Here is a 23170-nt window from a genome sequence, read left to right as displayed (position 1 = left end):
CCGAGCATTGCGATATGATTGTCGTCCGTGTTGTAAGGCCGTCTGACTGTGCCCCGACAGTGAGTGAGGAGGCCAATGATTGTCCACCACTTTGCTCCATGCCCCAAACGTCACGTGATCCATGTGAACACACAGGTCATGCGACCCACGTCAGGGGCACAGACCCCATTTTGTTACGGTGGGTCTGATCATGCGACCGGAGGAGTCACGTAGTCCATGTTGGTGCTACGCCATGCCCACAGTCATAGAATAAACGCTTCCTCCTGAGTGATGTCGGCAAATCCAGATGCCAGGATACCAGTACCATCTATCATGGAGGTTTAGTAATGTTTTATGTGTATTCCTAAAGGGAATTCATCATCAGTATCGGAAGGTATTAGTAAGGGAGGTGAAGCGACATGAGAAATAGGGGGATACGAAGCATAAGACAAGGAAAACAAAAAGGAGAACAATATAGGAGAAAGAAAAAAAGGAAAAGAGGGGAACAAAAGAATAAGGGATATAATAGAGAGAAAGGGGAATTGGAACTAAAAGGAAAAAAAAAGGAAAATCAAGAATAAGGAAAAATAGCGGAGGGAAAATAGGAGAAAATGGGAGCGAACGGGGAGAAAAAGAAAAGGAGAAAACTGTAAGGAAAAAGGGGTATGAGTGAGAGGGAGGAAAGGATTAAAAAAAGAAAAAAGTGTAAAAAGTAGAGGGGTTCGAAAATAAAGAAAAGAAAAAAAAAAAGAACAGAGGGATCCCATTAGCCATTATTACTCTTGTTATAAGTGGCTAGGTCTAATACGAATATCATCTTGAGGGCAAATGCTTGATGAGGCTATCAAATGCTAAAGTGTGTGGATATCAGGTGTTTAAGTATAGAACTGTGGAGCACGGAGGTGAAAAAGTGTCTGTATATACCTGGAATAGAGAAATACGAGTGTATACAGTACCACAAATGTAAAACAACACAGATTTGAGTATTATTGGTGAGGTTTGTGTCTCAAACGCGTTTCAGAGTTAGATACGACCCGTCTAAAATTCTAATGACTTAACTATAACATATGGAGTTACATCATCCACATCGATAATACTGGTAGAGAAAAATTAAAATTAGTCTAATTTGTGAATCCACAATTTATTTTTATTGTTGTTTTTTATTATAATCCCAAGACCCGGTCACCGCCCCAAAGTGGTACAAGATCAATGAGCTAGAACCTCAGTTGAATAATATTATGTCTCTTTTCAAGGAAATTTTTCAAGGAAAATCCCAAAACACTGTTCTGGAAGTGTACATGCTTGAGAAAAGGACCAAGGTCCTAACTTTATGTAGATGAGAGACCTCAGCACTGAAAAAAAAATAAAGGGTAGTTCAGTTTTTTTGTACTGATATTGGATTTGTGTTGTCCTTTTGTGTTATTTCCAAGTTGTCTTGTTTCGTCTACGTACTTGTTTAGGAACCAGGTAGACATGTAGCTGGTAGAGAGTTTGGTCATACATAGTTTGGTCTTTTCTGTGGTAACATATGGGTTTGTAAAGAAACAAGACAAAAGAAGAATCAATGTCTTCAAAATGTGGTGATGGAGAAGGATGGTATCAATACCATGGATGACAAGAAGAACAAAAAGATCAATTTCGGAACAAATCAAGCCAGACATGTCACTGGAAGCAAGGATCCCCACGCTACGGCTTGAGCACTTAGGACACAGCATACAAAGAGAGCAATCACTGGAGGACAACATGGTCTGAAGAATAGAAGGAACTAAGCAAAGAGGAAGAACAGCAACCAGATGGCTTGATATTATCAAGATAACGGCAGAGAAGAATGTGGTGGACCTATCTAGGCTTCCACAAGATCGATCTTCCTACAGATCATTTGTCACCAAGGCTCGAGATCTAGCAGAAGGCCGTTAAAAAAAAAAGACATGTAGCTGTCTAACAAAGAATGTTTAATAAGCAATCAATTAAAATTACATCATAACATAACTAGTTAAAATCAGCATTTTTATAGAGAGAAAATACATTACAGAAACAATATTACTCAGGACGAACTAATGATTACAGACAATTGCACTTTGTTAGATCTCTCAGTGGGTGAGTATCCGTACTTGATACTTGATAAGAATGGCTAGAGAATAAAAAAGCAAAAGAAGAAAAGAAAAAGACCCCTGTATAAAATCTAGACCTTCTCCAGCTGCTGTAGTTCATGGTCAGAATGGTCCACTAATCAGACTCTATCTACTTCCTGTGATGCCACCAGTCTCTGGGTAGATTTCTGTTATCAAAATGGTTCCTCACATCATTTCTCTCCTCATATGCTTATAAAACCTTTATAAACACATAACACAGCATGAAGGGGCTCGGAGAAGGCGGCAGTGAAGGTGTGTAAGTGTCTGATGGGGTCACACAGCTCATAAAAGGACAACTGCCCGGCCTCATAATCCAGACATATCCTGACTCGATGGCCAGAAATCTGGTGATGTAATGAGATCTTATTAACGTCATGTATCACTGAATACTGATTATTATACACCCGCCGCCCTCCAAATAAACTCCAGGACTTGTTATTATCTCCAATGTATGACTGACGCCCCCTCCTGTCTATACTGGGGTAACACATCCCCACCCTCCACAATCCTGATCTACTGATCTCCACATCCCAGTAATGTCGTCCTGAGGTAAATCCCCTCTTGCTCATCACCTGAGGACAATCCTGAAATATCGCTGTAGTTTCTGGACGTTTTTGCCATATATTTGTCCAGGTCGCAGTTTTCAGGTCATCTGAGATAAGGAGATTATTATCACCCGTGTTTACATCCAGTAATATGTCTGCAGGATCCTCCACATAGAAGGTGATACCTCTTATTATAGCAGATAATGTGTGTGATATGTGTGAGATCAGCTCCGCACCCCGATCACCTCCATCATGTCCTCCTGAGTCCTCATCACCTCCATCATGTCCTCCTGTGGCCCCATCAGCTCCATCATGTCCTCCTGAGTCCTCATCACCTCCCTCCTCCTCAGGATCACACAAGTCACCGGTGTCGGGTTCCTGTAAGACAGTCAGTGGATCCGTCATGTTACACAGCTCCTCAATGTGTCTCATCTTCCTGGACAGCTCGTCCTTCTTTATTTCCAGCTTCTGGATCACCTCAGACAGTGACAGCGACACCTGCTCTTCCCGCCTGGAGATCTCACTCAGGACCTTCTTCTCCAGGTCGTCCACCCGTCTCCGGATGTCTATAAACAGGGCAATGACTTTCTCTGCATCTTGAGCTGCTTTTAATTCAGTTTTTCTCTTGCGTTCCTCCAGACGCTGAACTTTCTTCTTAGTCTCCTTCCTCTCTGTGGTCAGTGTCTGGAGAAAATTTCTCAGTTTCTTCTTCTTCTTCTGAGAGGCCTCCTCCAGCATCTCCACCCGGTGTCCCCGATGTTCTCCGAGCAAACTGCAGGACACGCAGATACAGACAGCGTCCTTAGTACAATAGTACTTTAAAATTTCCTTATGGACAGAACATTTCCAGTTCTCCGGGGAAGTGCTGGGATCAGTGAGGACGTGTTCTGCTGCCTTACTGTGAACTCTCAGGTGGTTATCACACAGTGAAGCCTCACACAGCAGACAGGATTTTACAGCTGGTACAGGAGAGTGAATACAGTAAGTGCAGAAGATCCCGGTGATCTCCTCCTGATTTGGCTGAGTAGACAGAAAATGTTCTGACACATTATGTAGAGTTATATTCTTCTGCAGTGTCGGCCGCTCCAGAAACTCTTCTCTACATTCAGGGCAGCTATAAACTCCAGATCCGTCATGTGTATCCAGCACACGATCAATACAGACCCGGCAGAAGTTGTGTCCACATCTCAGGGTTACAGGATCTGTATAAGTGCTCAGACAGATGGAGCAGTCCAGCTCTTCTCTCAGATCAGCGGACGCCATGACTGACAGCTTTTAAAAGTGAAACTTGGTACTCTACCAAGTTATACGGTTTGGTTATGTCTTCCTGCTTTAGGGCAGGGTCATCACTAGATGTATTTCTTTACTGCATGTTTTTTTTTATTTGCTGTTCTAATTCTGTAATGTGACACAATAAATAAAGTTTATATACTAGAGGTTCGGACTGTCCGGACTGGGTCCACCTTGGCTCTGATTTGATGGCTTTTACTTTTTTTTGTAATGACAAACAGTGTCTACTAAGTACCTTATGTTATTTGTGTGCACTATTGCTTTTTTACCTTCTTATAGCAGGTGTGAGACAATTCAAGTTTAGGAAACCTAGTCTTGGGCTTTTATTTTTGTAGAGATCTGTAGGAAGGTAGTGGGATGGATCTCTCCCTCCAGTCCACGTCTTGAAAGTGACCCATGGCCACGATTCGCATTTAATCCTGCAGGTAAGGGTTGGATGTGTCAGTGTTTGTTTTCAAGCAGCAAAGCAGGAAGGTTCTTTTTATGCCTGGCTATGTGAGACTGAACACAGACCAGAGCCAGAGACTTGAGCAAAGCCATTACCGCCCCCACAAGTTATATGGTGGTGCAGTCGCCCACGGCAATAGACTGGATACGGACATTTTGGTTGCAAACCGGAAAATAAATGTTTGAATTTATTTTGTAAGTTGGAAAATAAAGATGTTTATGTTGAACTTTCTTGGGTCAGTGCCTCATTACTGTACTGACGTTAAAGCAGCATCATTACACAGGATATATGTCCATTTTGTTTCTAGCTTAGGTTTTGTGTGTTTTTCACATTATATCTATGTTTTACCTGTTAAAAGAGTAAAACTATATCAAGTTGTAGGGCTTCGAGGTGGGGGGCACGAAAGAAACCTAAGATACCTGGCGCTAAAAGGGAGTGCTGGATCACTGCTGCGGTGCAGCTACTGGAGGATGACAAGCAGAAGTCATAATACATAGCTATCAGATGAAGACATATTTTGTAGTATGGAAATATACCCAAAGTGCACATATTTTTCTAGGGTGACCCTGGTGAGGTGAGGGAACTCGCTTAGAACAAAAGTCACTAAGAAGCTGTAACAGAACACTGTTAATAGAAGGCTGACATCTCTTAAATGTGTTTCCACAAATAGGCTTTGCACAAGCTACTGGGTCTAGATGGTCCAATGGGAACTCTGGCATTCACCATTAAACTTCTATTCAGGATCTGGACTTACACAAGACTCTCAGGGTTGCATCCATCCACAGAGTGGCTGCTGTTCAGTGGAGTGGGCTAGCAGAGGATTGTCAGAATGTCAGGTCAGTTCAAGGAGGTCTGAATCACGAACACAACCATAAAGCAGTAGGGAAGTTTAAACTGAAGCCGAGATCCAGAACAAAATATACAGAATAAGTGAAAGTAGTAGAGTTCAGGATAAGGAACAAAATCTTAAGGCAGTTGGGTAGTCTAGACACAAGCAGAGGTCAAGCACGGACTAAGTCGATTAAGTCAGAGCAGTGCAACAGGAGAGAACCAGAACAAGTTTAAACTATAACTGGCAACTGCAAATAGGACTGCTAGTGGTGTAATTTGAAGCTTGTGATCCCCAATAGAAAATCTATAACAGCGCCCCCACTTGTCTTCTCATGTGGGCCATAGGGACCTTTGGAACCATTAGGCTTCAAGTACTGGGTTCGGTCTCAGCACCTGCCCAGTAGTCATTGCGTCTGTGGTTGTTATGAGTTTAAAGAGTTTGTAGCCCTGCACAAGGCTCACAGCAGGCAGCTAATGAGGCAATGATCAGGAATTAAAACACAAGATCCCTGCCTAGAGGGCACCACAATTCCCGAATGCTAAATAGACCTTCTACAGTGTTGCAACGTGTAATCCAGAATGGAGGTTTGGCTTTGTCTATTGACATGTGTAGAAGTAATGGGAATGACTTCATATAAGAATATAATTATACAACCTCTTTTAAGAGGGGAATCTGCACCGTTAGGACCTGGCTTATCAGGAAATGTCTTCTGAAAACTCCTGATCACATTGATGACAATGATGTTACTAGCTAAAACTCATTTGCTCTGGACCATAAGCTTTCAAGCATACAAAATATTGTAGGAACCTTCTCACCACCTGGGAATTATGGATATTTTGTACTTCACATTCCAGACTACCTCTAACCAACATAGTAGGAGGAGGAATTATGACAGGTTAAGCTGGTGATGGATTTGTGGAGCACATTGGGTTTCTGTGAGGAAGGTGGAAGTTCTAAAGGGAAAGCTACTGTATTAATACCCATAGTTACTTTATAAGAACCAATAAACTTGGCATAACAGAAGAGACCTTGAGTTTGACATTTTTAGTGAAAACCACACCTGGTCCCTAATACCAAAGCTTGACCCAATGATCTGCCTCTAATTAGCATCAGAAGCCTTTCTACCTTATGCCCTCTCTAGGTCTGGACCTGTGACCAGATAATCTTCAACCTATTCACAGTTTTTTGAACCCTGGAGCACCCATTTCAGAGGCCAAAAAGGAACCAAAGCGAATAACACTTCCTTCCTAGATACCAGTCAGGTGGTATTGTTATCTCAAGATGACCTGCGAGTACTGAATGATGTGATTCCTGACAACCAACCGACAAAACTGGGAACAAATCATTTTGGGTAGGAGTATTCTTAAGAGATAATTCTTGAATTTTTTAGATCTGCAAAGCTTTCAAAGATTTGAGTTGCACACCCAATCCTTAAGAGCTTGGACCTAAAAGAGATCCATTCGAAAACTTTTGGTGGACGAGATATACCCCAAGAAGTTTACGTCTTCAACCAGTAAAATACATTTTTCAAGTTTAGTATATTTTTAAGTTTAGGAAATAAGCAATTGACACTGTGTCTGTGAAATACAATACGTTCACATCTGATGTGTGACTCATCAAGTGAATAAACCTAGATGTTGTCCAGATAGATAATCACATATTGACCACTTACGTCTCTGAACATTAACACTATTTTGAAAACCAGCTGTGGAAGTTCTTAGCTCAAAAGATATCACAAGATAGTGATGGTGACCCTCGGAATTATTATATGCTGTCTTCCACTCATCCCCTTCCTTGATATGAATAAGGTTATACAGCCCCCTGAAATCAAGCTTGGTGAACCAACGGGCTCCGAACAGCTGGTTGTAGAGATCAAGGATGAGTGGCAGAGGATACTGATTCTTTACAGTGGTTTTATTAAGTTCCAGATAGTCAATACAGATAATTGAACAGGGAGAAATAATTTAGCAGAATCATTGGGAAATAGTTGTCCACCTAGGTGGGCGTCTACAGACCCACCTAGTCACTGGCACTTCTCTGGCAGCTGTTGTTTAGGGCAGGCACATATCGAATGTGCAAACTCTCCATATTTATCCATATTTGACGCTTTGTTGATGTAACTGAGTCACCCCAATCTACATGAGTTTCTCAGTAAGTGTTGTAGTAAGCACATGAGTGTTAGGTGGAAGAGTCTTTGGTACATTCCTCTCTGCGTTCACGCAACCACTTAAAAAGACAGATTACAAAAACTATGGCTGGGTCAAGTGAGTCGAGAGGAGAAACAACACTAACATCCTTTAGGGAAATAAATCAAGTATCACCTATAACTGGCAACTGGAAACAATGGTAGTTGCGGTTAAAATAGTGTGTGGCTCTTCCCAAGGTTCAAAGCAGGGAACTAACGAGAGAACAATGTTCCACGAGCTCCCTGCGTGTATGTCCCAGAATACTGTCCTGCGATCACCATAATGAAGGTTGTGTCACCACCTATCTTAAGATGCAGAAATAGAAGGAACAAGTTTGCATATGGACTATTGGCTACAGGAGTGTCCATGAGTAGTGATCAAGATATTCCAGAGAGCTCCTGATCTGGAAGCAGAGGACCTGAGAGTTAGGGAGACAGGATCCACACCTGTTTCCATTAGAGACTGCCTTCAGAGAAGAGACATAGACCACAGAAGAGTCATTCATCGAGTCAAGGCGTACTACAGAACTTCTGAGAGGATGCTTAACCGGTGGGAAAGGGATCTTCTACCTGATGTCAGTAAGTCATTTTGCTGAGAAAGGTAAAACTGGCATATGTGTGAAGTGAGCATGTGTCCTGTCCTGTGCATTTTCACATGACTAGGAGAGTAATGGCCGGAAGGTAAAGAGTCAAGTCGAGCAGTTGGAGAGAGGATTACTGTGAGAAAGGAGGGAAGTGTAGACCTCGACCATGAGTGTTGTGAATTCCGCTCTTGGGCTCCCTCCGGTGGTTGTAAGTGGCACTTTTGTGAGTTCTGCTCTTGGGCTCCCTCTTGTGGTTTCAAGTGGTATGGCTGCTCCTTGGAGTTAGCTGTCATCAGCTGCCTCCACTTATCTTCTCTTCTGCTCGGCTATTTAGGTCTGGCTGTTCCTTCAGCTAGTGCCACTTGTAAATGGTTTCTGGTTGGATTCACATCTCTTTGGATTTCCCTGTTTTCCTGACCAGTTCAGCAAAGCTAAGTTCTTACTTGCTCTGTTCTGTTCACAGATTGTGGACTTATCCGTTCAGTGCTTTCTATGTTTGTCCAGCTTATCAGTATGAATTAATTCTGTCTTGCTGGAAGCTCTGGGAAGCAGATTTACCCTCCACACCTTTAGTCAGGTGTGGAGATTTTTTGTAAACTCTGCGTGGATTTTTGTAGTGTTTTATACTGGCCGCACAGTATTCCATCCTGTCCTATCTATCAAGCTAGACTGGCCTCCTGTGCTCATCCTGGTTTCATTCTGTGTCTGTCTTTTCCCTCTCCACTCACAGCCATTATTTGTGGGGGGCTAATCTATCCTTTGGGGATTTTCTCTGAGGCAAGATAGTTTTCCTGCTTCTGTCTTTAGGGGTAGTTAGCTCTTAGGCTGTGATGAGATGCATAGGGAGAGTTAGGAGCATTCCACGGCTGCTTCTAGTGTTGTGTTGAGCTTAGGGACTGCGGTCAGTACAGTTACCACTTCCTTCAGAGCTCGTTCCATGTTGCTCCTAGACCACCGCATCATAACAGTACAAGTGGCCAAAAATGAATTAAATGCAGCTCAAAAGAAGGAAAAGAAAGTTCTGAACCATTTTTTTTTCTGTGCTCTAGTTTGTCTCTTTTTTTTTCTCTTGATATCTGGGTGGTTCAGGATATATGCTCTGGCATGGATGTTCAGGGTTTGTTTTCTCGTGTGGATCAACTTGCTGCAAGAGTACAGAATATCCAAGATTATGTTGTTCAGACTCCGGCTTTAGAGCCTAGAATTCCTACTCCTGATTTGTTTTTTGGGGACAGATCCAAGTTTTTGAACTTTAAAAATAACTGCAAATTGTTTTTTGCTTTGAAACCCCGTTCTTCTGGTGATCCCATTCAGCAAGTAAAAATCATCATATCCTTGCTGCGTGGTGACCCTCAATGGCCTTTAATACGCCCGAAGGCCATTTTGAATGATGCCATTTGGGCTCTCTAATGCTCCATCTGTGTTCCAGTCTTTCATGCATGATATTTTCCGCAATTATCTTGATAAATTCATGGTCGTATATTTGGATGATATTTTGATTTTTTCCGATGATTGGGAGTCTCATGTGAAGCAGGTCAGGATGGTGTTCCAGATCCTTCGTGATAATGCTTTGTTTGTGAAGGGATCTAAGTGCCTATTCGGAGTTCAGAAGGTCTCTTTTTTGGGTTTTATTTTTTCTCCCTCGTCTATAGAAATGGATCCTGTTAAGGTCCAAGCTATTCATGACTGGATTCAACCCACATCTGTGAAGGGCCTTCAAAAATTTTTGGGCTTTGCTAATTTCTATCGCCGTTTCATTGCCAACTTTTCCAGTGTGGTTAAGCCCCTTACTGATTTGACGAAGAAAGGCGCGGATGTGACGAATTGGTCCTCTGCGGCTGTTGAGGCCTTTCAGGAGCTTAAACGCCGATTTACTTCTGCCCCTGTCTTGCGTCAGCTGGATGTTTCTCTTCCTTTTCAGGTTGAGGTCGACGCTTCTGAGATTGGGGCAGGGGTCGTTTTGTCTCAGAGGGAGTCTGATGGTTCTTTGATGAAACCGTGTGCTTTTTTTTCCAGAAAGTTTTCGCCTGCGGAACGCAATTATGATGTCGGCAATCGGGAGTTGTTGGCTATGAAGTGGGCGTTTGAGGAATGGCAACATTGGCTTGAGGGAGCTAAGCACCGCGTTGTAGTCCTGACCGATCATAAGAATCTGATTTACCTCGAGTCGGCCAAGCGGCTTAATCCTAGACAGGCTCGATGGTCCCTGTTTTTCTCCCGTTTTGATTTTGTGGTCTCGTATCTTCCGGGATCTAAGAATGTTAAGGCTGATGCCCTCTCTAGGAGTTTTTCGCCTGATTCTCCTGGAGTCCTTGAGCCGGTTGGCATTCTTAAGGAAGGGGTGATTCTTTCTGCCGTCTCTCCTGATTTGTGACGGGTGCTTCAGGAATTTCAGGCTGATAGGCCTGACCGCTGTCCTGTGGGGAAGCTGTTTGTTCCTGATAGATGGACAAGTAAGGTGATTTCTGAGGTTCATTGTTCAGTGTTGGCTGGTCATCCTGGGATTTTTGGTACCAGAGATTTGGTTGCTAGGTCCTTTTGGTGGGCGTCCTTGTCGCGCGATGTCCGTGCTTTTGTGCAATCCTGTGGGACTTGCGCCCGAGCCAAGCCTTGCTGTTTCCGCGCTAGTGGATTGCTTTTGCCTTTGCCGGTCCCTGAGAGGCCCTGGATGCATATTTCCATGGATTTTATTTCGGATCTTCCTGTTTCCCAGAAGATGTCTGTTATCTGGGTTGTTTGTGACCGGTTCTCTAAAATGGTCCATCTGGTACCTTTGCCTAAGTTGCCTTCCTCCTCAGATCTGGTTCCATTGTATTTTCAGCATGTGGTTCGTTTGCATGGCATTCCGGAGAATATTGTGTCTGACAGAGGTTCTCAGTTTGTCTCTAGATTTTGGCGGTCCTTTTGTACTAGGATGGGCATTGATTTGTCTTTTTCTTCGGCGTTTCATCCTCAGACTAATGGCCAAGCTGAGCGAACTAATCAGACCTTGGAGACCTATTTGAGATGCTTTGTGTCTGCTGATCAGGATGATTGGGTGTCTTTCTTGCCTTTGGCCGAGTTTGCCCTTAATAATCGGGCTAGTTCGGCTACTTTGGTTTCACCTTTCTTTTGTAATTTTGGTTTTCATCCTCGCTTTTCTTCTGGCCAGGTTGAGCCTTCTGATTGTCCTGGTGTTGATTCTGTGGTGGACAGGCTGCAGCAGATTTGGACTCATGTGGTGGACAATTTGACGTTGTCTCAGGAAAGGGCTCAACGTTTTGCTAACCGCCGTCGGTGTGTTGGTCCCCGGCTTCGTGTGGGGGATTTGGTTTGGTTGTCTTCTTGTCATGTTCCTATGAAGGTTTCGTCCCCTAAGTTTAAGCCTCGGTTTATTGGTCCTTATAAAATTTCTGAAATTATTAATCCGGTGTCGTTTCGTTTGGCTCTTCCAGCCTCTTTTGCCATTCATAATGTTTTCCATAGATCTTTGTTGCGGAGATATGTGGTGCCCGTTGTTCCCTCGGTTGACCCTCCTGCCCCGGTGTTGGTTGAGGGAGAGTTGGAATATGAGGTTGAGAAGATTTTGGATTCTCGTTTTTCGAGGCGGAGGCTTCAGTATCTTGTCAAGTGGAGGGGTTATGGCCAGGAAGATAATTCTTGGGTTGTTGCCTCCGATGTCCATGCCGCCGACTTGGTTCGTGCTTTTCATTTGGCTCATCCTGATCGGCCTGGGGGCTCTGGTGAGGGTTCGGTGACCCCTCCTCAAGGGGGGGGGTACTGTTGTGAATTCCGCTCTTGGGCTCCCTCCGGTGGTTGTAAGTGGCACTTTTGTGAGTTCTGCTCTTGGGCTCCCTCTTGTGGTTTCAAGTGGTATGGCTGCTCCTTGGAGTTAGCTGTCATCAGCTGCCTCCACTTATCTTCTCTTCTGCTCGGCTATTTAGGTCTGGCTGTTTCTTCAGCTAGTGCCACTTGTAAATGGTTTCTGGTTGGATTTACATCTCTTTGGATTTTCCTGTTTTCCTGACCAGTTCAGCAAAGCTAAGTTCTTACTTGCTCTGTTCACAGATTGTGGACTTATCCGTTCAGTGCTTTCTATGTTTGTCCAGCTTATCAGTATGAATTAATTCTGTCTTGCTGGAAGCTCTGGGAAGCAGATGTACCCTCCACACCTTTAGTCAGGTGTGGAGATTTTTAGTAAACTCTGCGTGGATTTTTGTAGTGTTTTATACTGACCGCACAGTATTACATCCTGTCCTATTTATCAAGCTAGACTGGCCTCCTGTGCTCATCCTGGTTTCATTCTGTGTATGTCTTTTCCCTCTCCACTCACAGTCATTATTTGTGGGGGGCTAATCTATGCTTTGGGGATTTTCTCTGAGGCAAGATAGTTTTCCTGCTTCTGTCTTTAGGGGTAGTTAGCTCTTAGGCTGTGACGAGATGCATAGGGAGAGTTAGGAGCATTCCACGGCTGCTTCTAGTGTTGTGTTGAGCTTAGGGACTGCGGTCAGTACAGTTACCACTTCCTTCAGAGCTCGTTCCATGTTGCTCCTAGACCACCGCATCATAACACATGAGTGTGGGTCTGCTGCATGGCGGTTCCTCTTTTGCACCATCCCACCTACCTGCACATTACTTAGGCTTGTGTAGAAGTAGATTGTAACCACAACGGGAGAGATTATTTGAGCTAAAGGCATCAGAAGTCTGCTGCAATTACTGCCAAAAAAACTGTCTTTCAAGATTCAAGACTCGCACCAAATTTTTTATTTGTTTTAGGTTGGGTTCACGCATTTGGTGTTTTGTCCCGATTTTGTGTGTTGATCTCAAAAGTTTCTGCATCTAGAATTCACACGCATTTTCGACACTTACGGTACTCATATGTTTTTCTGTGCACTTTTTGTTCAGGAAAACCACCAAAAAATTTAAAGAAACAATGCCAACCCAGATGTTTAACCTTTGGATTTAGGGAACTTATTGACGTCAATGGGTACAATCTGGCACCAAAAGGTGAATCTATGCAAGAGAAACTAACATGCTGCATATGTAAAATAAGAAACAAACAAACATCAAAATCACATTTGCGTGAAGCTTCCACACCGAAAAAAAAAACACATTGGCCCTGATTCACCATTGCCTTTGCTACTGTTTTTTGTCTAGTTTTGTGTGTTTTGCGCCTTTGTTTGCACCCAATTCATTATGTTCTTTGCACCTTTTTTAAGTTTATTTTATATTTGCCAGCCTGTCTTTTTTTTGTTGGCGGCTTTTAGCAATTCCATATGTATTTAATTCATAAATTGGAACTTTTTAAAAAGTAGCAAAATTTAGCACAATTTCAAGTCAGTTCCTCCCGTGGTGTAATTTTGAGTACATCAAAATTTTTACAAAATTTTAGTGATTTTGTGCAAAATCAGTTGAAGACAAGAAAAAAAGGACTTTTTGACTCTGCGTCAATTTCATGAATCGTGTCCACTATCTTGATACCTCTAAACATCTCTCCCTCCCTTTCCCTCTCTCGCTCCCACTTTTCTTCTCTCTCTCGCTTTTTCAAGCCTACAGGGAATACATTTCCAATAGATGAAAACACGGAAGTGATTTACAGAAATATTGTTTTTTATAGGGAAACGCTCCTGACATTTTCATAACATCCTCCATAATCTGAACCTTTCATTCCCATCTCCAAGACTTCTCTTGTGCTGCAACAATACTTTGGAATGCGCTACCTCTTTCCATTAGTTTGCTGGGGTTTTTTTGTGTTTGTTTTTATTACCGTAATATCTTGTTTCAATTGTATATTTAAATTGTAAAAAAATTTACAATATGTTGATTTGTCGATGGGTGATTTTTATATGGGTCACTCTATTGATGTTGTGTATGGGTAACCTGCTGCTGCTCTTGTATGAGGGAGTGGTACTTGGTAGGGGTTGTGAATTTGGGCATTTTGTCCAGTAGGAAAACATACATAAATATGAAAGAACAAAAAGTATAACCACGAAGTGACGCCTTTTAGTATTGTCGCCCTAGGCACTGGCCTGTGACCTGTTGCAAAGAAGACTGGCTTTTTCAGTCCACTGTGTATTGAGTGAGCTCAGCTCCTGAGTGCGCTCCATAAATACATTGTAACCTCTGCAATACATACTGTAAATAGGGTGTTAGGAAGGGGATTTATGTGAGCAGGACTGAATGTTCCAAAAATCAAAAAAATATTTATGTCCCAGCATAAACTGGATTTATGTATAGACCCATGTTTAAAGCCAATGATTTGTGAGCCTCATCTATCTATACAATTGTCTAAGGGGTACTTCCATCTGTTTGTCTGTTTGTCTGTCTGTAACGGAAAACCTGCGTCGCTGATTGGTTGCGGCCGACAGGCCGCGACCAATCAGCGACAGGCTTAGTCCGGCCGCGAATTGGCCCCGTCCTACTCCCCTCCAGTCAGTGCCAGTGTGTCGCCCCATCCCGGACCAATGTTAAAAATAATAAAAAAAAAAAAAATTGTGCTATTCTCACCTTCCGACGTCCACCGATGCGCGTGATGCGGCCGCCAGCTTCCGTTCCCAGAGATGCATTGCGACATTACCCAGATGACTTAGCGGTCTCGCGGGCAGTGTTATATACTGCGTGGGCTGTGTTATATACTACGTGGGCTGTGTTATATACTACGTGGGCTGTATTATATACTGCGTGGGCTGTGTTATATACTACGTTGGCTGTGTTATATACTACGTGGGCTGTGCTATATACTGTATGGGCTGTGTTATATACTATGTGGCCTGTGTTATATACTGCTTGGGCTGTGCTATATATTATGTCGGCTGTGCTATATACTATGTGGCTGCTATATACTATGTGGCTGTGCTATATATTACGTGGCTGTGCTATATATTATGTGGCTGTGCTATATACTATGTGGCTGAGCTATATACTATGTGGCTGTGTTATATACTACGTGGCTGTGCTATGTACTACGTGGCTGTGCTAAGCGCGATGTACATACATACATATTCTAGAATACCCGATGCGTGTTATATACTATGTGGGCTGTGCTATATATTACGTGGGCTGTGTTATATACTGCCTGGCTGCTATATACTACGTGGGCAGTGTTATATAGTGCGTGGGCTGTGCTATATACTATGTCGCCTGTGTTATATACTGCGTGGGCTGTGCTATATATTACGTAGGCTGTGCTATATACTACGTGGCTGCTATATACTATGTGGCTGCTATATACTACGTGGCTGTGCTATATACTACGTGGCTGTCTGTGTTACGTGGGCTGTGCTATATACTACGTGGATGAGTTATATACTGCCTGGCTGCTGTATACTATGTGGGCAGTGTTATATACTGTGTGGGCTGTGTTATATACTACGTAGCCTGTGTTATATACTGCGTGGGCTGTGCTATATATTACGTGGACTGTGCTACATACTTCGTGGCTGCTATATACTACGTGGCTGTGCTATATACTACGTGGCTGTCTGTTACGTGGGCTGTGCTATATAGTGTGTGGCTGCTATATAGTATGTGGCTGCTATATAGTATGTGGCTGTGCTATATACTATGTGGCTGTGCTATATACTATGTGGCTGTGCTATATAGTACGTGGCTGCTATATACTACATGGCTGTGCTATATATTACGCGGCCGGCCGCGACCAATCAGCGATATTGCCACGGGATTTAAACACCGCTTCGGTGATTAGTTGTGCCTGGCCAACCATGACCAATCAGCGAAACGCAGTTCGGCAGCAAATTGGTGCGGGATTTCAATGACGCTTCGCTGATTGGTCGCAACCAATCAGCGATATTGGGGCGGAATTTAACCCCCACTCACAGCGCGACGTACATACATATTCTAGAATACCCGATGCTTTAGAATCGGGCCACCATCTAGTGACTCATAAGAGGCAAAGGCTGCTACTTTGCTCCCATGCTTTGCACTGCAGCACTATTTAAATACAGCTATAATGTTGCTAATAAGCTAAAATAACCAAAAATATAAAGAAACAGTCCTTATCAGACAAGAAAGTTCTGGACAAAGACAAAAAAAAACAGTCTAAAAAATCAAATACAAAATGTAATTGAATACAGTAATAATATGAAATGCAGAAATCATTATTAAAATAAATATATTTCCATAAAAATAGCAAAAAAAATCAAAAAATGCCTACACGGAGAAAGGCATGGTGTAAATGTCAACCTTTGGGCAGACAAAACAAGAACACAAAAGAGGAACAAAAGACCATCCGGCAGTCACATGCTGCGGTGGACAACTTTTTGCTCCCTGATTTTCTGGGTGCTTTTTAAGTGTCAGGTGCAAAACACAGTGCCAGCCAAAAATTCCTCCATACCATGTGCCAGCCATATGCCTCTTTTATAGATTCTTTGCCTCTTGCCACCCCTCTTTCCACATGGAGTCATGACCACACGACAAAAGTCATTACTAGTCAGTGCTCACCTCCCTAAACTTTCCTAATACCAACTCACCCTGAATGTAACAGATAGGCTCATATTCCTTGCCAACCAATAAACCAATGCCTTCCCCATAGGCCAGCCACTGCACTGGTCACCCACAATATACCATTAACCTATCACTGTCACCCACAAAACCTCTCCACTGTATCGCCTTACATCTCCTCCCTCATCCCTGTCTACCACCATTCCATGCTCTCAGTCTTACCAATGATCTATGACTATCATGCTCATAATCCGAACCTCCAATATGTCTTGTTACACATCTGCCCCTTGCTTTGCTTCCTTCCCCCCAGTCTGCTAGACTTTCTTGTGCTCCACATCAAGGCCCGCGTACTCCCATGCGTTGAAATTCCAAGGCCTACATAAGGCCTCACAAATCACACACCTATGTCGTGGAATTAAGACTTTCTAGTTTGAAATTAGTTTGCCTGTGTACAGTTCCTGTCAGTGGTCTCCAGGATGTCTCCTGTCTGCTTGCGACTTCCAGGACTTTATTACAACTTCAGTGTTACTAGACTCTGGCTTGCATCATGCACCTTGACCTACTCAGCTGCTGTCTGCCGTTCCCTGGACGGACCCTGCCTGCAATCCGGCAATCTGCCTACCTGCCTGCGGTCTCCTGGATGTCTCCCGTCTGCCAGAAATTTCCAATATCCAGCCTGGTTGCCTGTGGTCTCCTGGATATCTATGCCTGCCACTTGTTTCCAGCATCTCACCTGTTAGCCTGTGGTCTACTGGACGTCTTCCACCTGCTTTCCTATGGTCTCCCGGACATCTCCTGCCTGCCAGCAGTTTCCTGCAACCCGCATACCTTCTTGCAGCCTCCTGTATGTCTCTCACCTGCCCAGCGCATTCAAGAATCCTGCCTTCCTGCTTCTGGTCCCCTGGATTTCTTCCATCTGACAGCAGTTTTGAGCATACTAAATACTTCCGTGTGGTCTCCTGGACGTTTCCCGCCTGCCAGAAGTTTCCGATATCTCGCATACCTTCCAGGAAAGTATGTCTTGCACCTGCCAGCACTTTCCAGCATCACGCCTTCCTGCCTTTGGTCTCCTGGATGTCTTCCACCTGCCAGCAATTTCCAGCATACTAAATGCTTCCCTGTGGTCCCTTGGACATTTCCAGCCTGCCAGCATTTTTTAGCATTCTGCCTGCTTGCCTACAGTTTCCAGCATTCCACCTGTATACCTATGGTATTCCAGTCCTTCAGCTGTCCGTGTTCGTGTGCTCCATCTAGATGCTGCATCGACGCCTGTGGCTCTATTGCCCACCCGGAGAAGGACTTGGAGAATGTGTCTCAACTGGTGAGCCTAACATTTCTCTGGTGCTGCACCACTTCTCTGGAATGTGCTACCTCATTCTTTTAGATTGATTTATAATGAGCTATGGGATATGTTGGGTCTATGTGAATAGATAATATCATTGATATTATAAGAGTCAATTGATTTGATGCAAATCAAATTTGTGGTGAATTTTAGGAATTAGCTGAACTAGCCGAACTCGTACAATTTACGATTCAATTTGCTTCACGTGAATCACCTAAAATGGCCACTGCTATTTAACACATTGCAGGAGATTTCATCAGCCAGATTAGGATCACATGACCTCAATCGGACTTCCCCATAATGCCTTGCAACCACCATATCACATGGTATTGCACAGCCAATCAGAAGGAACTATCATAGCCAGTATAAAAGCAAAGGCAGGGAATGCAGCAGCCATTTTGTAATCAATCTGGACAGCCACAGAGATAGGGAGAGATAGGGAGAGAAAGTCATGACACACTGCAAAAAACTATACAGTGTATAACAGCATTGCAGTGAAGATCAATGTGGGAGGAAAACTATAGAACTATACATGACTATTCAGGGCAACTCGAGACTTCAGAGTACTTTCGATTCACGAGTATCATCCAAGGTTTTAGATTTCCAGTTCTCACAAGAAGACATGTCCACTCTGCTACTGAGCCAAATGGGTGTGGTTTATGTAAATCATGCACCAAAGGGTCTGTCCTGGAGACGTTACCAGGAAAGATGAGGGAGTTCCGGGGTGGGTGAAAGGAGGGATAAGTTTGCAGCACAAATATCCCCCTCCCCTACCTAATTGTCCGAGATGGGAATACTCCTTAAAGGGACATTTGCCAAATACATGCACAATTGACCTGAGATTTGATGATTCGGATGATTGGTCTGATTTCAGAAAGTGTCTTCTAGAACCTAACAGACCCATCTTTTTACCATCTGCTGGAAGAACCATAATGTGAATCTAGTATCGAGTAATAGAGTTAATGTATAAACCTGAGCAAAGTTCATAGACATCGTCATATGCTGAAGAATGATGACAAATCAGTTTTATTTTAGGTAAATATGTGCCCCCTAGTGGCCACTGTTAGGTAAATGTAAATAACGGAGAGAACGATATTTACATACGAGGATGTCACATTACATAATATATTACTGTATGATCAGCCGGTGTTATCAGATCACATGAGCTGATGTAACAGTACAGAAACGAATGATTATTAATACTCAACCTCAGCTCCTCTTCTGATTATAAGGGCGAGATGTGAAAAAAATAATACTAAAAGATTAGATCAGCCGGTGATCGAGCGGTCACATCAGGAGCTGGTCGCTGCGAGCACCGTCCATAGCTTAAGAAAATGGCTTATATGATTTCTTAGAATGAAATAACATTAACGCTCATGTCAACGCATGTCTGATTGAATGTTGATCCACTTGTGATCCTGCTTGATGATCCGCTTTGATTGACTCTCGGGATCATGAATGTTGATCCGGTCTGATCGAATGTGGATCGACTTGAGACTTGTGGTCACACAAATGACGATCTGGTCTGTTTGAAACACAGGATCATGAATATTATGATCAACACTGGGATCCTGGGTGGTGATACGGTCTGATCACACTTGCGATCCCAAAATAACGATCTGGTCTGATTGATTCTCAGGATCATGAATGTTGATTCCGGACTGATCGATGCTCAAAAACATAAAACACTGATCTGATCGACTCTCATGATCGTGAATGTTGATCCAGTTTGATCCAGACTCTCGATTAATAATTTTGATTCTGGACTGATCGACGCTCAGAAATATGAACATTGATCTGACCGACTCTCATGATCGTGAATGTTGATCCAGTTTGATCCAGGCTCTCGATTAATAATTTTGATTCCGGACTGATCGGCGCTCAGAAATATAAACATTGATCTGATCGACTCTCGTGATCGTGAATGTTGATCCAGTTTGATCCAGGCTCTCGATTAATAATTTTGATTCCGGACTGATCGACGCTCAGAAATATAAACATTGATCTGATCGACTCTCATGATCGTGAATATTCATATGGTCTGATACACACTAGGGATTACAAATTTTCAATTCGTCTGATCCTGATCGATCCTGTGGATCATGATTGTTATGATTGATGCTTAGGATTCCAGGATGACGATTCGATGTGATCCACAAACGGAATTATGAAAGTTCATTCTTTCTAATTGACAGTTGTGATACTTGTTGGTGATCTGGTCTGATTGACACTCTGGATCATGTCGCTCCAGTTTGATCAATACTCGGAAACATCAACATTGATCTTATCTGGTCCACACTTGGGATCAAGAGGGAACCTTTTCCCCTTTATGTTTTTTTTTCCTAGTTCACTTCTTATGGAGCAATCGTGAAGAAACAGCCTTCTAGAGTTTCTCTGTGACCTCTCCCTTCATTCACATTTTCCCATCCCATATGTAGGTGTTATGCAATGACAATGCAGAATCTCTGCCGAATAGGCGTCTGCCTTCACTGACCTGTCGAACGGGCTGTACGGTTGGGGAAGGACTAGACAAAATACAGGCAGCACCTTGTGCACTGCGAGACACTGGGACACATTGCACCATGGCTCTGAAGCCAGACTCCTACTTAGTGCTGAATGATGGGAATAAAATGCCGGTGGTCGGATTTGGCACCTTCGCCCCGCACACGGTGAGTGCATCAGACATAAAGCACAGGCTGTAGCATTGAATCCAAAGCAAAGCGGCATTACTGCTGGTCTCTCGCCACCGCAATGTTTCCCTATTTGGGACACTGTGCCATCACTCCGTGCTTTAGTTATTTCACAGGGAAACATTGAGATTCATAAAAATGTCATCTTATTCCGCACAGTACACCAAAGAACAGGCCGGTGAGAGCACCAAGGCCGCCATTGACGTCGGATACCGCCACATCGACTGCGCCTTTTTATACAGGAATGAGGTCCAGGTCGGAGAAGCCATTAGATCAAAGATTGCGGATGGGACTGTGAAGAGGGAAGACATTTTTTACACTGGGAAGGTGGCCAATCAAAATATTGTTTTCACTTTAACATGGCCACTAGGTGGCGATGACGAGCTGTTACAGGTTTTTAATTTATTCTTCAGCTTTGGAATAATAACCACACTCCTGAGAGGGTCCGACTGGGACTGGAGAAATCTCTGAAGGATCTTCAGCTGGATTACATTGATCTCTTCCTAATACACACCCCCATGGAGTTCAAGGTTTGTAGATATATGTGTGGATCGACCGTGGCTCCCAATCAGATCAGAGCAGAAGACATTATATGTGAACTCTTTTTTTCCTCCAGCCTGGAGATGATCCCTTTCCCACAGACGAAAATGGGAAATTGATTTTTCATAACACAGATATCCGAGAAACATGGAAGGTAAAATATATGAAAGATTATGGGTGACTGTGGGGAGAATAACTTCTCCTCCACCATACGGGGTAAGATTCCCATTTTCGGATGGAACATCTCTCTAATTATCTTACCATAACCTCTAGGCTATGGAAGCGTGCAGAGACGCCGGCCTCGTCCGATCCATCGGAGTCTCCAATTTTAACCGCCGGCAACTGGAGCTGATTCTCAACATGCCAGGACTGAAGTACAAACCAGTGTGCAACCAGGTACATATCACCGACCAGTAAGGATCAATCACACATAAATATCCTAAAGAATTAGAAAAAGTGCCAATCTTCCTTACAGGTTGTGCGATATTGCAATACCAGATATAACCCATAGACAGTTGTGGCGCTGTTTCTGGAAAATAAGTTCTTTTTTTTTTTTCAGTAAATATATTTATTGAAATTTTAAACAGGAAAAACAATAAAACGAATCATTACAATGTCCAGAGCTATACATTACGCCTCTGAGAACACAGCACAAGTGTAGTTGAACAAGGACTCTGGCACATAAAGGGTACATGCTTCTCATCTTGAGAATCACCTCGGGACATGGATACAGGATACAGAACCTGTAAGAAAAGCAATTGTAGAGATAGGAGAAAAAGAAAGAAAGAGAAGAAGAGAGAGAAAAAAAAGGGGGGGGGGGGGGAATGGGGAAGAAGGGGGGATTAAGGGAGACCCAGCAATGTATACGCCCACGTATTGAGAATTAGGAGTATGTACGCAGCCAAGTCAGGAACCCTGTGCTCTCCTTGAAGGATTGCCAGAGGAACCAGGTGCGTCCCTGGACATATGCAGCATCACCATCACCCGCCACCAGCGACTCTAGACGATGTAATCTATCCATTTCAGCTATCTATTCCTCCGTGGAGGGGACCTCAGTGGACCTCCAATGTCGGGGAATAACTGCCCTAGCAGCTATGAGGCAAAATCTCAGGATCCCCTTTTTAACGGAAGCTATCGAACTGGGTATCAGGGACAGTAGGGCCATTTGGGGGGAGGGCTCGTGGCGGACCCCAGTCATCAAATGAAAGGCATCAAAGACTGAGTTCCAGAAGGGTTGCAGGGGACCACAGGACCACCAAACATGAAGCATAGAGCCCGTGGCGGAGCCACATCTCCAGCAGGCGTCCGAGATCTCCGGGTTAATCCTGTGGAGAAGGACGGGACACCTATACCAGCATGTCAGTAATTTATAATTCCTCTCCTGCGCCTGACTGGACATCGTCATCTTATGTGCAAGAGTGAAGATTTTTAGACTATCCGCCTCAGAAAAGGTGATCCCCAGGTCCCTCTCCCAAGCCTCCATAAATCCAAGCGTAGTAGGGGGAAGTGAATTCAAGACCAGGCCATAGAGCACCGAAACCACGTGGGAGGGACCCTCGGTAGGGAGCATCAGGGACTCAAATGGTGTCAGCGCCCCCATCGGCACACTGGAAAGAAAGCTCCGCAATTGCAGAAACTCCAGCCAGGACAGCGGTGTCGTAAGATCAGAACCTCGTAACCCCCGCATGCCGGAGAGCCCCGCAAGCTTATCCTTCACCTGACCCAGTCCCACCCCGTCAAGTCGTGACCAACACAGATACGTAGATCTATTCATTGCTGGGGGAAAGGCCGGATTGTCAAAAAGGGGACTCAGTCTGCTCAATCGGGAGGTCAGGCGTAATTTCACATAGGATCTATCCCAGAACCTCAAAACAATCTGTGTGAGTGGAGCAAAACTCGACACAGGTGGGCGTCCGGTCCCCCCCAGCCAAGGCAGCCAGTACAAAGAAGAGGGCGATAAAAGTTTCTCCAGGAGCACCCACTGTTTATGAGCATCACCAAACCTCCAGTCGACAATCCTAGAGAGCAAGACTGCCTGATAATAACGTTTAAAATCAGGACGGCCTACCCCCCCTTTAGTCTTGGGTCTCACTAACACTGAGAATCGAGTCCGCGGCTTCTTAGTTCCCCAAATAAAGCTATTGATAGCTGACTGCAGGCGCCT

General features: G+C 43.8%; 2 protein-coding genes across 3 annotated transcripts in view; one reads left to right on the top strand and one right to left on the bottom strand.

Moving 5' to 3' along the window:
- LOC138675150 (aldo-keto reductase family 1 member C1-like) overlaps positions 1 to 23170 on the top strand; it is a 35735-nt gene that overhangs the window by 9632 nt on the left and 2933 nt on the right. Inside the window, exons 1-6 of one of the 2 annotated variants that reach the window (XM_069763156.1) lie at positions 17353 to 17755; positions 20215 to 20445; positions 20626 to 20793; positions 20880 to 20996; positions 21083 to 21160; positions 21280 to 21402. In XM_069763156.1, the coding sequence (XP_069619257.1) occupies positions 17642 to 17755; positions 20215 to 20445; positions 20626 to 20793; positions 20880 to 20996; positions 21083 to 21160; positions 21280 to 21402 (831 nt within the window). In that variant the 5' untranslated portion in view covers positions 17353 to 17641. Of the gene's footprint in view, positions 1 to 17352; positions 17756 to 20214; positions 20446 to 20625; positions 20794 to 20879; positions 20997 to 21082; positions 21161 to 21279; positions 21403 to 23170 lie in introns of those variants that run through there. The other variant, XM_069763155.1, reaches the window with a different exon arrangement.
- LOC138675141 (E3 ubiquitin-protein ligase TRIM39-like) lies at positions 1922 to 4013 on the bottom strand. The gene has a single exon (XM_069763146.1). It carries the CDS (start codon positions 3917 to 3919, stop codon positions 2294 to 2296), a length of 1626 nt encoding a protein of 541 aa, XP_069619247.1. The 5' UTR covers positions 3920 to 4013; the 3' UTR covers positions 1922 to 2293.

This window comes from Ranitomeya imitator, chromosome 4, assembly GCF_032444005.1.
Source record: "Ranitomeya imitator isolate aRanImi1 chromosome 4, aRanImi1.pri, whole genome shotgun sequence".
Lineage (NCBI taxonomy): Eukaryota > Metazoa > Chordata > Amphibia > Anura > Dendrobatidae > Ranitomeya > Ranitomeya imitator.
The sequence above is the reverse complement of the archived record's forward strand: the minus strand, read 5'-3'. Positions and strand labels throughout refer to the sequence as shown.